Raw genomic sequence first — 15910 nt, 5'->3', positions numbered from 1 at the left:
ACCAGACCCACTCCGGCCCCTGGCTACACCTAGAAATTCTGTCCATAAAAACTATGAACAGAAACGGTGATAAAGGGAAGCCCTGCTGGAGTCCAGCAAGCACCAGGAACAGGTCTGACTTACTACTGGCTATGCGAACCAAGCTCTTGCTCCGGTCATACAGAGACTGGACAGCCCTCAGTAATGCTCTCCGGACCCCATACTCCCATAGGATACCACGGGGGACGCGGTCAAACGTCTTCTCCAAATCCACAAAACACATATGGACTGGATGAGCGAACTCCCACAATCCCTCCAGCACCCTAAAGAGGAAGATGTAGAGCTGGTCCACTGTTCCACGACTATGACGGAAACCGCACTGTTGTTCCTGGATCTGAGGTTCGACTATCGGACAGACTCTCTTTTCCAGTACCCTGGCATAGACTTTTCGAGGGAGGCTGAGGAGTGTGATTCCCCGGTAGTTGGAACACACCCTCCGGTCCCCCTTCTTAAAAAGGGGAACCACCACTCCTGTCTGCCAGTCCAGTGGTACAGTTCCAGACTGCCACGGGATGCTGCAGAGATGTGTCAACCAAGACACTCACACAGCATCCAGACTTGAGGTACTTGGGGCGGAATTCCTCACCTCCCGGAGCCTTGCCACTGAGGATCTCATTGACTACCTCAGTGACTTCAGTTTGGGTGATAGACAGCCTTACCCCAAAGTCCTCATTCTCTGCTTCCTCAAAAGAAGGCGTGTCAGTGGGATTGTGGAGATCCTCGAAGTATTCTTTCCACCGCCCGACAATGTCCCCAGTCCAGTCAACAGCTCCCCACCTGCATTGAAACTGGTGCCTGTAGAGAACTGCTTTCCCCAACCTGAGGCCCCACACAGTTTGCCAGAATCTCTTCGAGGCTAATCGATAGTCCTTCATCATGGCCTCACTGAACTCTTTCCAGGACCGAGTTTTTGCCTCCACGACAGTTTGTGCTGAAGCTCGTTTAGACTGCCGGTACCCGATGGCTGCCTCTGGAGGCACACAAACGAGCCAGGGCTGGTAGGACTCTTTCTTCAGCTTGACGGCATCCCTTACTACTGGTGTCCACCACCAGGTTCGGGGGTGACCGCCGCAACAGGCACTAGACACCTTGCGACCACAGCTCCGAGCAGCAGCAGAGACAATGGAAGTGGAAAACCTGGTCCACTTGGATTAGATGTCCCGAGCCTCCCTTGGTACCTGTTTGAAGTTCTCCCGGATGCGGGAGTTAAGGACCTCCCTAACGAAAGGCTCAGCCAGACGTTCCCAGCAGCCGCTCACAGTGCATTTGGGTCTCTCAAGTCTTTCCGGCCTCCATTCCCGTTAGCAAATTCAACTCACCACCAGGTGGTGATCGGTTGACAGCTCTGCCCCTCTCTTTACCTGAGTGTCCAAGACACAAGGCCGAAGGTTGCCTGAAACGACTACAAAATTGATCACTGACTTCCTGCCTATGGTGCCCTAATGCCACGTGCATTGATTGACACCCTTGTGCTCGAACATGGTGTACATTATGGACAAACTATGATGAGCACAGAAAGCCAATTACAAAATACCGCTCAGGTTCAGATCAGGGAGGCCATTCCTACCAATCATGCCCCTCCAGGTGCCACTGTCATTGCCCAGGTAGGTATTGAAGTCCCCCAGGAGGACAATGGAGTCCCCCGTTGGGACACTTTCCAGTACCCCATCGAGAGACACCAAGAAGGCAGGGTACTCCAAACTGCTAATAATAATAATAATAATGGATTAGATTTATCTGCGCTTTTCCAGACGCTCAAAGCGCTTACATTGTGTCCATTATTCATTCACTCCTCATTCATACTTGGTGATGGTAAGCTACTGTTGTAGCCACAGCTGCCCTGGGGCAGACTGACAGAAGCTGACCATCACCGGGACATTCATGCACATCCACACACCAGTGGAGCCACACTGGAGGCAAGGAGGGTGAAGTGTCTTGCCCAAGGACACAACGACAGTTGGCTGGGGGAGCGGGGATCGAACCGCCAACATTTCGATCATTGGACAACCTGCTCAACCGCCTGAGCCACTGCCGCCCCTGTTCGGCCCGTAAGCCAACTCTGACCACAGTCAGAGACCTGCCCCCCACCCGAAGGCAAAGGGACATGACCCTCTCGTCCACCGGGGTGAACTCCAACACTTGGTAGCTGAGATGGGGGCTCACAAGTAAGTCCACACCAGCCCGCCGGCTCTCACCATGAGCAACTCTAGAGCGGTAGAGAGTCCAGCCCCTTTCTAAGAACTGAGTTTCAGAGTCCAGGCTATGTGTAGAGGTAAGTCCGACTGAATCTAGACGATATCTCTCAACCTCTCGCACAAGCTCAGTTCCCTTCTCTCCCAGAGATAGGTGACATTCCATGTCCCAAAAGCCAAGTTCCATGACAGGGGTTTGGGCCGCCGAGGCACCTGCCTTCGATTGCCATCCAAACCACATTGCAGGTGGTGGGCCCATTGGAGAGTGGTCCCACGTAGATCCTTGGGCTGAGCCTGACCGGGGCCCTATTCTTTTTAAGTTTAATAAATAAATCTCAATACGCATGCACACCAAATCAGTGACTCGTGACGTCTTTTTAACAATGAGTTATCAGGGAAGATTTCGTATTCAAGACAAAGAAAAGTCTTAGAAACAAAGACAAATCATATTCAAAGCAGACATGTAAAACGTAAAATTAAATGTTGCATCCGTTTTTTTTGCAAAGTTGTGCACACAATACATGACAGTTATATTACCCCATAAAAGTCTCTGTCTTTCTATGACTGAAGCAGGCAGAAGCCAAAGGAACTTGATTGGCAAGAACCCGAAGTTTCTTTGCTCAGCAACGACACAAATTTCTCTGACATTGTCAGCTTGCCCTGCAGCGACACAAACATAGATGTGCACCCTCCACACATCATAGTCTCATCATCATTCTGCATTTGTGTCCCTAAACAAGAGCCCTTCATCTCCATAATTACAGTATAATTTGGCTATAAAATGATTTCCCTCAATAACTTCTGCATGAATAACCTCAATAAAAACAACTCGACAGAGAAACACTCCAAAATACACTAAGGATGCACATTCCGTAGACATAGATGTATGCTCACCAGAACACACAGACAGGCATAAAGGAAAGCTCATAATGCGGTATATTGATCATTCACTTTTTTTGTTTGTTTGTCTTTTTCCTCAGGTGCTCTTCAAAAGCAAACAGCTCCATGAACTCTGTCACAGACACTACAACACCACCTCTGGCTTTTAAATGTGGTGCTAATTTAGTGAAAGAATGTGCTGTCACTTTTGGGATAAGGGGACTTTAATTGCCTCATCATCGCCACCTCATCTGTGCCTGACGCATTGCCTAAAAACATTCATGACACTCACAATAGGAGACCAATTTTAGAAAATTTTCACAGTAGCCTGGGTACGTCAAAGCTTTCTGCCATGTCCCAGAGCCCTGAAAATAATCTCGCCGAAATCATTATGACAGATTTGACCCTCTGGCCCTCTGAGAGTGCTGGTGTGCGTCCGCAAATCTTGTGCACTGCTGAGTGTCTATTCAGTGATCAGGATTTTTCTCAAATGGAATATCAGGTTTAATTAAGAAGTAGAAATAAAATCATATAAAGCTGTTCTGATTAGGATTTAGTCTCCTATTTGACAAACTGTGAAAAATGTAAGCTTTTCATCACATTTTCAATGCAGTAAACTTCATTTTGTGCTGCCTTCGTCTTTTGTTTTTAATTAGAAAAAAAACATGTGACACTTTACAGACAAACAATGTTTAGTTTTAAATTAGTAGTTAACAAACTTATTTTCACATTTCCTTTTTAAGACATTTTCATTTGACATTTAGTCAATCCTCCTGCATCTTAAAAATATACCACTCAACAGAACAGTAAACATAAGGACTTTTCTTTTGGTTTTGGCTCTGCAAAAATTCGTGCGATGTTTTTTTTATTGATTTTTCTAACTCCTGAGAAACGAGCAACATTTCTAAGAAAAGGTGAACTCCTCATAAAACTTTGCACTCACACTGTGTTTGAATATAAATGAAACAGCAGAAGACTACTATTTTCCTTTATGGTTTATTAACCAAAACACTATATTTTTCCGATGGAAATACAGGGAACTGAAATTGATTCACTGGATTTTTATTTTCCCCCATGCACTTGAAGATGTTTCACCCTCAAGACGAGTTTCAACTCAATTGTGGTTGGTTTTGGACCTTAAATCCTGTTAATTGATTCTAAATATTGACAGAAATGTCTATAAGGCTAAAAGATTATGGTTGTAGCAAAGTATTTTATATCAATTGATGCGGATTTTAGAGCGTTCCCTAACACACTTACCTGTAAAGTATTCTAGTAAGCAATATATCTAACCCAACTAGGCTGTAAAAAAAAAAATTATTTGTTCTTTACACCGCTAGTTGAATAGACTGCTTTATATTTGAGCTTGTGTTATTTTGACTTATTAGACATTTTTTAAACCACAGAAAATGGTAAGAAAATAGGAAAAAATATCTCATTTAGGTCAGTCAGTCCTTTCCTTTTTAAAAACAAATCACAATCAAAGAAACTTTTCCGATCATCCTTGTGTGTTTTCCTTACGTATACATATAGGCAGCTGTCCAGACCACTGGTTGTCTTGGAGACAAATTCGAACTGATGAGCCTATGAGACGGAATCCAGGCAGACATTGATACACAACTGTGTCACGGTATCCAAAGTTCTCCCCAATCACCTGGCCGTTCACAATGCCTTCTGGGATTCCACAGTGACCAGCTGAAAGACACAAAAGAAAGTCAGTTTTTGGCTTCAATATAACTTGAATTTACCTTTGTATTTAGTTGTTGTTTTTTTTTTTCATTTGACATATTTATGTTAAGGTATATGACTTATTATTTGTCCCAAATCGAAGATTAAAACTTAAGTATCATTCAAGGGAATTTTCAGATTGCATTACTGTTGGAAAGGTTCAGTGAAAGGTCTTTGTAAACACGTTTCAGCCCTCCACTTTCAAAACCCTTGCATTTACACGTAGCTGCATGAGGTTCAACGACCATTTCGCACAAGGAACATCATGAAAGTGGAACGTACGATTGTCGTGCGTGTGGTAAATGTATCGTGCAGCATTTGTAAAAACGAACTGAAGATGCACAGGTGATGGTGTCGTATGGTGTCCTAACGCCGCACTCTAGTCATTAGTGAGATGTGCTTGCTGGCTCTTTAGTGACCACGCACACATAACGCACCCACTGGGTGTGCAGGTGACACGTAGGTGCCTGTAGGACATCTGTAAAATGCCCCCACACTTCCTTCTTAAATTATTCTTTGCTATGACCTGTTGCCCTCAGCATAAACACTTTTACTCTGTGGGCTCATTGAGTGGTCTAGAATCTTGATATTTTTGGCGGCCCGCCTGTATGCCCTGTACAAGTTTGACCATTTTTTACCCCCAAACAGCCTCTAATCAACCTGTATGGGCACAACTTAAACCATAACAAGTCAGTAAACACATTTCTTTTACCTAAAATAAAAATAGACAACACTTTTTTTTTCTTTTTAGAAGCAGCCTTAATACAACCAAACAGCTATCAAGTCCCCTTAGCTCTGTGATTAGATTCATTCAGAGATCTGATTGATGCACAGCCCTGACGCGAGACGCTTTAAAGCCATTTCACAAAGTCAAAAGGGAATGTGTATTTTCTGCTCACAGAGATTTTTGGATTGAGTATTGATTTTGTTCTTTGCAGTAGATAAAACCTTCAGTGCACCCCTGATGTCAGCAAATGCTAACGATTTAAACACTGTCAGAGAGGTAGGACCGAACAAGAAGAGAAAAGGTTGCCTCATATTAACGTTGTCATTTGACATTGTATTCTGGCCTTTGATTACTACAGCTAAACTGCATTTTATCAGTTGGAACACACACAATGAGATCTTGAATGTTGCAGACAACAGCGGAATACATTAGTTGACGATGAGGAGTTAAATCTTTATAGTTCGCAGCAAAATATAACGGTTTTTAAAGTCACGTCTTACTTTAAACTCCACGTTTTCTGAGCACAAAGTTATTATTACCATAAGATTTAAATTTGGCAACCTTCTCTAAATAATTCTTCCCATGACTGAAAATAGCTGAATAGTGTTTATGTGTTTACACACAAATGCAAAACAAGCACGGTAAAGCCAATTTAGATTTGAAAGATAACAGGAGCTGCAATGAAGCGGAGATGCTGTTTATAGCAATCTTTGACAGAATCCTGTCTCCTCATCAACTTAGGGTAAGTTTCATTGAACTCTGCTTTTATAAACCACATCTCATTTCCACTTCATCTTCTGAAGTATTCTGGGACATGCTGCTTCCACCAAGGCTTCGTCGAAAACTGAAGATATCGTGTCACAACATCTTCTACCTCTGGCTGGCACACTGACAGAAGAAAGTTATGGTTTCTGTTTGGTTGCTACAAGAAATCGACGGTTCAAAATGAATTTAGTGACTGCACAGCTGAAGCTTGCCTATGATAGTTTTGCTTGAGAGGTGGACGAGGTCAGAAGGGAGCAGCTGTGCCGCCAGACATAAGGTGTAGGGCACAGACCTCCCTTTGGTACCTGTCCTCATTAGATTGACTTGAAAAATCACACCGCTCCTGCTCCATCTCTAATGGGGGTATATTTCAAGCCAGAGTTTATATGTGTGTGTGTGTGCCTTGAATTTCACAAAATTACACACTGTGTTCAGACTTCATGTAATTACAAATAGACAAGCATTTCTGTCCATACACACCTAAACATCGTGTTTCTGTTCCACTCCAAAGCCCAGATGACAGGCACTCTCGGACAGCTGAGCCCACCAGCATGAAGCCGGGATCGCAGGTAAAAATGGCTGTAGCACCAAATGTCGTCTGAGTACCAATCTTCTTCCCGTTGGGTAGAGAAGGCAGCTCACCGCAGGATATGACTGTAACACATGACCCAACACAAGCAATTTAAAAGCAGTTTAGCCCCATGTTAGGCTGAGTGGCTGCTAGAGCTCATTGGTTTTTCCGTTTTTATTTATTTATTTATTTTTTAAGAAATGCAGCCAATCCTGAGGAGCTATTTATCAGGCAAGTAACCAATCAGGCAGGACAAAAGTACAAACATGCTGGATAAAGCTTGGGGGGGAAAAAAAACCTAAAGGAATGTTCACATCGCCCTCTGCAACGCACATTCAAAGAAAAGTCTATGCAAACTTGCTCAAATACGGCGTTCAGGGTTCTGCATTCAAAACTGTCACATTCAGGCGTTGCTACACCATTTCTCCCACCATTTCGGGCTCTATGTACAAACGCAAGACCCCTTAACGTACATTGAAAGTTAAAGCGGGTTGAACTTTGACCAATCAGGGACTCTGATTTGATAGTGACGTATGAATGGTGTCCCTTTTCATTCAAGCAAGTGCCAACCATTTGAAAAACCGATCACAGAGGAAAATAATCAATAATTGTGGTTTCTGCCGGAATTATATGACACCAAGCTTTTCATTTATTACAATTGAGCTGTGAAAGAAAAAGCCAGGAGCAACATTCACAAATTTTACACCACTTCAACATTTCACATTAGGCTTCTTCTAACTGTAGCTGGTGGACATGCACTAGTAGAAAAAGTAAAAGCAACCCCTCCCTGCTTGTCCAGTGTGAACACCATGGGTTCTTTAACACATGACACTGTCATGTCTCGTCAGTCCTATCTTATGTCCTGAGTTGTGCACTTTTGGTCTATGTCTGTCACATGTGTTGTCTCGTGTTGCACTTCCTGTTTATTTTGAAACACTAATTCTCCTCTCGTTTCAGGCCTTGTTACTTCCTGCCCTTGTCTGTTCCCTACAGGTGTGACTGTTTAATCTTCCCTGACTGTTTCCACCTGTGTTTCCCTTCCTCATGTCTGAAATAATCTGAGTCTCCCTTTGTCCTGTGCCAGTTTGTTTGGTTGTATCCTGTGCCATAGCCATAGCCATAGCCATAGCCATAGCCATAGCAAGCAGATTAAAGCTCTTAAATTCTGCTTCTGAGTCCAGCACTGAGTTCTGTCCTGAGACACATGTTCGCTGTGTACATAGCTTTAGAATTTTTCAGATCAGTTAAAAGAAATAATAGACTCTGGCAGTCTTTGATTTGAGAACTCTTAAAATAAAAACTCAGTCATTTTCTTGGTTTCTTTTTAATGTGGCGAATGTTGTCAGCTATGTGAACAGAGCCATGTTCCGAGTCACCGTCATAAAGCTGCTCTTCCACGATGCTAAATTGAAGATTGGCTCCTTTGCAAGTACACCCATCAGTTTGCACGAAGGTGTGTCTCAGTGATAAGATGCTTTCACACAGTCATACACTATTTTACACACAATACTGTGTGGCACACACAACTTTACAAACAGAACTGAGTATGGCTTCAAAATCTATAGCAATTACTGTTTAGAAATGTATTAAAAGACTCCTCTGATGTATAATTTAATTTAATTTTCTTATACGTAAAATAAACCTAATCCTTTTTTTTACACCTCGTTGGCCATGATTTTAAACAGATATGCCAACAGTTATAGAAGAAAGGCTTACAGATTCCTTCCTTAGCTGATTTTAGCGAGGGGATTACACAGCAACCAAATTGTTCCAATCTTTTGTTTTAAATTGAGAACCAGATTTTTATCAACAAAAGAAAAAGAAAAAAAAAACACAATAGGGGGGGGATTTTATAGGTTTATTTCTTCCAACTCTCTTTCAAGAAACAAATTCAACTCTTTTTGACAATAATTATATTTTATTAATCTAATTTGATTTGTTTGTACTGTATTTGAAACTGTAAATATGCCTTTCTATGATTATGATTAATAACACTGTCAAGAAGATACTTTATTTTCTAATCAAAGTATGACTTAATATCGACAATAGGTTTGAAATAACAGTATATTTGTTAGCATTTAATTATATTAGTCCAATGTTTAAAATGCTTGAATCCAATTAAATCAAATCAAACAATTTGCACTATTACAGTACAATATCACAGTATCGTATGTACTAATCACTTACCTTGGCAGTGGGGCCTCTCGTTCTTCCAGCTCCAAATCCCATTGGGTAAGCACTGGATGTGGGCAGGGCCTAACCTGTAGTACCCTGGATCACAGGTAAACACAATGCGAGTTTTATACTCGTAATGTGAGCCATTGACAATCCTCCAGCGGCCGTGCTCCAGGGAAAATGACCCGATGCTTGGGCATACCACAACTGCAGAAACAAAAGAAAATATAGTTTTGTAAATGTGATAAATAATATTAATACAATCAAGTTTCAGAAAAATCCTGGCTGTGAAAACATACAATGCCATTAAGGATTTGTGATTTTGAAAAGAAGATGCTTTCTGTCACCAACCAGAACATCTTGGAATCTTATTGTGGTTGCTCCATGTTCCATCCGGCTGACAGATGGCTGACGTCACTTCTTTACTAGAGAGTCTGTAGCCGTCGTTACAAAAATAGGAAACTCTTGTTCCTACTGAGTAGTCAGATGCTAGAACAGCCCCGTTTATGGGAGCCTTGGGTGGGCCACAGGAGACAGCTGAAAAATGACAACGCACAAAAAGATACACACACACAAATTATAAATTATCTTTGCCACATCCCCAAGTTATGTGTGAAATGTGTTATGTGTGTGCTTCTGCTTCAGAAAGGAAGATTAGACTATGTGTTACAAATGGTGCGAACAACTTTCTGATATGCCATCATTTAGAAATTTTAGATGACTTTTTGTTTGTTTTTTGTTAACTAATCATATAGAAGACATTATGAGTTAATCCTTTAACTCCAGAAATATTGCCAGCATCACTTAAATAACAAACCATCTTTGACATACTGGAACTCTTTTTGTAATCAACGTGAATCATCGGATTCTGACGCTTTGCATGTTGGCTTTACACCGATATGCTCACGTAAAGTCGCTTTTCTCCACACCACAATCAGCAGATTTAAGTGCAAACACTTTACGACTTTAAAGTGTTGCATATCAGCAAAAGGCTACTTTTCTCCGCTTGAGAATCCGCTGTAATTACATTAATTGTGTAAACAATTGAAGAGACACGGTAGTCAAGCTTTTGGGTTCCTTCTTGTACCTTTAAAAGGGGGAAAAAAAATAACCTACAATGCTGTCAAAGTAAAACGAGTGTAAATCATTTTAATTCAAGACTACACTTTTATTTTTTATTTTTTTTACAATTTTTTGTTTTAATTCTTTTAAAAAAGTATAACATTTAACAATCATTCTTTTACTCACAACATAACAGGCAGTGGAGTAGAGTTATATTGAACTGTAATTGTTGGTGCTTCTAATGTTACATTTTTTTAGCAGTTAGAAATGTTTGCTTCAAAACCCACTTGTCTTTTAGTCTAGTAGTAGTTTGTTGTCCTTCTCACGAAGGGGTCATTTCTTAAACATCACACAGGATATTCTCAAACCAAACCAAACCTTGGCATGCAGGTACAGACGAGTCCCAGGCATGGTAACCCAGTGGTGTACGCCGGCAGGTTCCTGTGGCGTTGCCTATAAGACGATAACCACGGTCGCAGGCCCACCGCACAACGCTGTTAACGTGACCCCCACTTTGGGAGGAAATGGAGCCGTGGAGTGGGGAGTCTGGGGTGGAGCAGTACATGGCTGCAACACAAAGAAGAATTTAAAAAATATTTTAAAAATGACATAGATGTATATACAGATAGAATCTATACAGCAGCTCTGCAACGTAAGGGGAAAAATGTGTTGTAGTTCTGGAGACATATTTTTTCTTTGTGGGGGTGGTTAAGTTTCTTTTAGGAAAAAATAGCTTGTTAATATGCCTATGATAACTGAATAAGTGAAAGTAGCCACAGGTTTGCAAATTGCATTAGAAATGCGATCATCAGAAGATTCTGGAAACGTTTTGGTCCATTTACTGATTTATCTGAATGGACAATGAGCTCTTTTACATGCACATCAAATATGTGGTCATTATCCAATTACTCGAGATGTCAAATTTTTCAAGTGACCACTTAAACGGGATAATCATAAGTCCTTCATCCCACAACAATAGTTATCCATTAATAAGAAATTAGATTAAACTCAGGCAGATCTAGTTTGTTGTTTTTCATCTGTCTTTGAGTAAAGGAAACACATGACACGGATGACCCAAAGTAATGTTTCTTTTCTGAGTCAACTGCTGTTTTCTTACATTTACTTGACGGGCCTTACATAACCAGAACAAACGCTACAAAATTGACCAGAAACAAGTCTGCAAAAAGATCGTATTTTGAATGTTCAATTGTCATCAGTGGTTACTTCCAGCACTTTGTGAAAAAAGAAGTGTTTTGAATGAGCAGAACATGTATTTCTGGTTAGTCTGTTTGCATTCACAGAGAAGTCAGACATATTATTAAAAAACGTACTTAATTAAAAAGTTGGCTAAAGGTCGTGTCACACAGGCATCCGTACATTTCGTGGATAGTTCACTGATGAAAATTGGTCGTACATGAACATAGGTTGAAAAGAAGTGAGAAAAGTATTGGTCTTGACATGAAATTTTCACGGATCTATCATGAATTAAACTACGTTAAAACCACAGAAGAAGTACGAATAAACAAGGCAAAGAACACGTAAATAAATGCAAAAGACAAACCTGGCTCAAAATCCGTGTGTCACTAACATATTTTTAACGAGATATGAGCACCATATCTCCATATAAAAGGTATAGATCGGGGGTACATGTGTGAAAAGTCCATTAGACATATGTGAAACGGTCGTAGGAAGCCACTTGCGTCTCGCAAAGATCGCGCACAATTTTCTAGATTTCGCAATAAGACCGAATTTCAGATGTGGAAAATGTGCAAAATGAATGTAGTAGCTGTGTGACATTGCCTTAATGTAGAGAAAGCATTTCCTGGTACTGATGGCCTATCAAAAGTAAAAATGTTTTCTAGAATCCTTTTCATGACTTTAAGTGCCAACCGAAGAACAAATATTTTTACCCAAGACCCATTTCTGGTAGCAAACTGTATATAATTAAAAACTACAAATCTCTCTCGGTAGAATTGAATTTTCAGTGAGCCCTGCTACAGCAGATGTCAGACACTACCATTGGACACACCACTCACAAAGTTATCAATGGCTCAAAGCCATTTTAGAAAATTATCTTCCAAGAAGAAGTAGTAATTCTCTTTTTCAGACAATATCAGAGTCTTTCGGGGACAGTCGTGCTGGAGCTGCCAACACCCTGGCAATAAGTTAAAGTGTCTGCCCCAGAGTACAAATTATTCACATCCCTGTATCTGTAGATCTGGATCCACTCCTATGCAATAATGTCAATATGCCACTAGTAATTCTTACTTAATGTTTCTCAGTCGAACCTTCTGAAGGATACATCAAACTCCAACTCTATGGGCAGCAGCTCAAAAGAAAGGAGTGAACCAGCCTTATTTCTTAGAGATACATGTGTTTCACTGTCCCTAAAGTTTATTGTTGGCCTCAGATTTGAGGTGAGTGTGCTTGAACTAACAAAAGACAATGTGACTTAAAGGTTAGCGGAGCAGCTTCAGATGTTTTCTTCTTTGGCTAAAAAACACAGAGCATTTTCCAGGGAGGTTTTGTACAGTTTAGCAAAAGGAATAACACTCTTTGACACTGTTTATTTGTGAATGAAATATATGTTTAAGCCGCACACAGACAAAGCAGCCAGTTGACAGATCTAATCTAGATCCATTTCCCTGCGGTGACTTTAGCGCCATTGACATTAAACCACTGAATTCAGTCATACTTCAATTCTCTTTAAAATGAAACAGATACCTCAGCTAGCTGTAATGAGAGTGATAACGAAGAGCTGTTGCTTCCACATGGGCTTTAAACATAGTCTTCATAATTAAAATCATTACACATAATGATTGCTCTCTGGAGAAAATGTGCAGACATTGGCCTGATTTAGCTAAAACGGTTATTTATAAGCATCCACTGTGCAATAAACAGTTTTTGCAGAAGTGCAATTTAATCATAGCCACCAAAGAATGTTACAGTGTTTTAAGAGACTTTTCTCTTCATCATTTAATCATCATGGAGTGGATGTACTTCAAAGGTTAAAGAGGGAGTCTTCTGATAAGAGGTTGTTGAGTGAAAAAAAGCAAACTGATGAATTGTCCAACTAACTCTAAACAATTACAAATAAATCATTTGAAAAAAATCTCTAAAGCCTCATTACTTAAAAATGTGACATTTTCCTTTGCAAGCTCAGGTGGACATGTGTACCTGTCAAGTTTTCAGAATAGGATCTAAAGAGTTAACTGATCCAGCAAACTGCTTTGGGAGACAGACAGAAGTTTAACAAGAAAGTAGAGGGACAATCAATTTATGCGATTGAAAAATACATGGATATATAGTTGTAATTTTTTATCAACACTGAACAATGTCAATGCACTTTTAGAGTCTTCTGTCTGTCTCTATTTTACATGCACTGTATTGTAAAGTAGTAAAAAGTAAAGTTGGGATACATACTTTGGTACTCACCAACATAGCGAATTCTGAAGCCTTTCTTGTTGGTGCCATGGTCTGAAGACCAGCGGACCAAAAACTGGTGACTGGAGGTTGTGATGTTGAACGGTGTTGGCAGGTCACCGCTCAGTGTTGCCAGAGTTGGGCTGTTGGGAGTGGGACCTGTGGTGGTAAAACAAAAGAGAAAAAAGGCAAAATATAGACAGCTAGACTACATAGTTGTGTTAATAAATTCATCCTTTAACACAGGAGTTTAGCTCCATCCTTGGCATTCTTACAATCAATGTAACTCTTTAACCGTTCACGCAATTAATATAATTCAAGCAGATTCTGAGAAAAGCAGCCTTAGCATTAGCACAATGGTCCAAAGCTGATATGCAAAGACACCTCGCGTCAGAATCAGTTGATTGACAGTGACTGCACAAACGGTTGAGGAGTTAGGCGCGGTTTGTTCTCCAAAACAATTTATAATTGCTTGGGTTGCATTGGTCGCACGATCATCGGAAGGGAATCACTCCAAACGCTGTGAAATATGACACAAGCTGATGACGCATATCACGCCTTTTAACCTGTACTATTTCAAGCGGTTAGTAAACGCAATGCCGGACCAAACTCGATCCAGAAAATTGCCGTTTCCACGTTCTGAGATTTTGCAGACAAGGGCGCTATTACAACATTCTAAATACCAGGGGGGTGGACATTATTTCATTCTGACTTAGGTACAAAAAAATAAAAAACATTTTCCCTGCATGTTTACTTTCTTATGCAACTATAACTTCAGCTGTGTTTGAGTAAGATATGGAGCAGGTAGAAACTCATTTCAAATGTAACTTTTTATCTAAAGTACCAGTATGTAGTATGTTGAGGCTTTTGAAATGCAAAAAAAACTGTTTTACAAACTTTAGATACATAAAAAGATATCTATATATCACTATAAATAAAATACCAAACCACTAAAAGGCTGGAGACAATAGGCCTAAAAAGTAAACGTCACTCAGAAGATTGTCACAGTTATTAAGGACAGTCACAAGCGAGAACTAGACCACACGATACTGTTAGGAATGCAATATGATTGATGGCCAATCGCCATAAAGTATAAACCGGACATCACGGTGTGTCAAAGAATGTGTGTTATTTAGGTGTCGCCTGTGACATCTCAGGTGTCAAAAAGGTTAAAGCCTGTGTATGTTTTTAAAAAAATGTGTTTCTTTATGTCTTTATTTGTTCCTTTGTGTTTTCCTTACCATCAAAGATCTCCAGCACGTCAAACTCTCTCTCAGTGTGGAAACTCTCAATGGTTATGGTGACATTGTATCCTTTTTCTACTGTTATGCTCCAGGAGCACATTTGGAGGTTGGGATAGCTTTCTGGCCAGCCAGGACTCAGGATGACGCCCGACGAGTCATATCGCACATCGTGTGCAGGGCATTGAACTAAGGCAATGAGACAATTATAAAAAGAGAAGGTTATATAAGATCAACAGACTTTCAAAACAAGATCTTTTTTGGCACTTAGATGCAGATCTTAGTTCACACCTTGACATGTTGGAGGTGGTGCATCCATCTGTAGTCTCTCTCCTAAGCGGCAGGTTAGAATTTCACTGCCAACCAATGAAAATCCAGGGTGGCATTTATAGCGAATGATGTCACCTAGACATAGAAAATCATTATGTGGGAGAGGATTTTTAAAACGGAATACCACACTGAAAAAAAAAACAAAAAAAAAGACATTCACAGCTCCTTTTCAGCCTCTGATACATTTACATATTTCACACATACACTTTTACACTTAAAGGTGTTTTTTTAAGTGTGTACCGGTAATCATACTGCATCTAAAGAATCTATATGCATTGAGTCAGCTCCAGTTGGCCTGATGATTTTAGTAAAAAAAATAAATAAATAATAACAAAACTGTGAAACAACTTACTACTGATCAGCACTGTTTTGTTTTTTTACATGTTAATAACAAGGTTAGGAGTTATCGTATTCACGGCAACGCTTGTTTTAGTGGTATCATTTTGTTTCCATACGTGTTGCAAACAAGGTTGGGTGTTGTTGTGAATATGCTAATGCAGCTAACATGTATTGGTGTCACACTGTACGTTTTTATGTGTCACTAGTGACAGCATTGTTTCTTCTTGGTTTGAAATGACAGGTATTTTGAAAAATGTGGCTAACATATAGAGCGTTACAAACTAGTTATGAACTAGACTAGACTAGTTTCTCGACTTTATTCACACAGTTAATAAAGTCTGACTGACTGACAGACTTATCGCTAGCTCTTTTGTCTCGTTTAGTGCGCCTTACAGTTTGGTGCGCCTTGAAAATGACATAAGTTGGAAAATAGACCATT

The 15910-nt window shown here is 40.4% G+C and overlaps 1 protein-coding gene across 9 annotated transcripts in view; it reads right to left on the bottom strand.

Moving 5' to 3' along the window:
* The window catches only part of csmd3b (CUB and Sushi multiple domains 3b), a 478594-nt gene that overhangs the window by 37674 nt on the left and 425010 nt on the right, over positions 1–15910 (bottom strand). For 6 of the 9 annotated variants that reach the window (XM_078954985.1, XM_078954986.1, XM_078954981.1 and 3 more), the window contains 8 exons: positions 15094–15207; positions 14803–14991; positions 13562–13720; positions 10517–10705; positions 9428–9613; positions 9089–9283; positions 6811–6984; positions 4632–4805 (listed from right to left, as the gene is read on the bottom strand). In XM_078954985.1, the coding sequence (XP_078811111.1) occupies positions 4632–4805; positions 6811–6984; positions 9089–9283; positions 9428–9613; positions 10517–10705; positions 13562–13720; positions 14803–14991; positions 15094–15207 (1380 nt within the window). The remainder of the gene's footprint in view (positions 1–4631; positions 4806–6810; positions 6985–9088; positions 9284–9427; positions 9614–10516; positions 10706–13561; positions 13721–14802; positions 14992–15093; positions 15208–15910) is intronic. The other 3 variants (XM_078954982.1, XM_023959654.2, XM_078954987.1) reach the window with 1 other exon arrangement.

The sequence above is a fragment of the Oryzias latipes genome, chromosome 11 (genome assembly GCF_053564925.1).
Source record: "Oryzias latipes strain Hd-rR chromosome 11, Olatipes_Hd-rR_3.1".
Lineage (NCBI taxonomy): Eukaryota > Metazoa > Chordata > Actinopteri > Beloniformes > Adrianichthyidae > Oryzias > Oryzias latipes.
The sequence above is the reverse complement of the archived record's forward strand: the minus strand, read 5'-3'. Positions and strand labels throughout refer to the sequence as shown.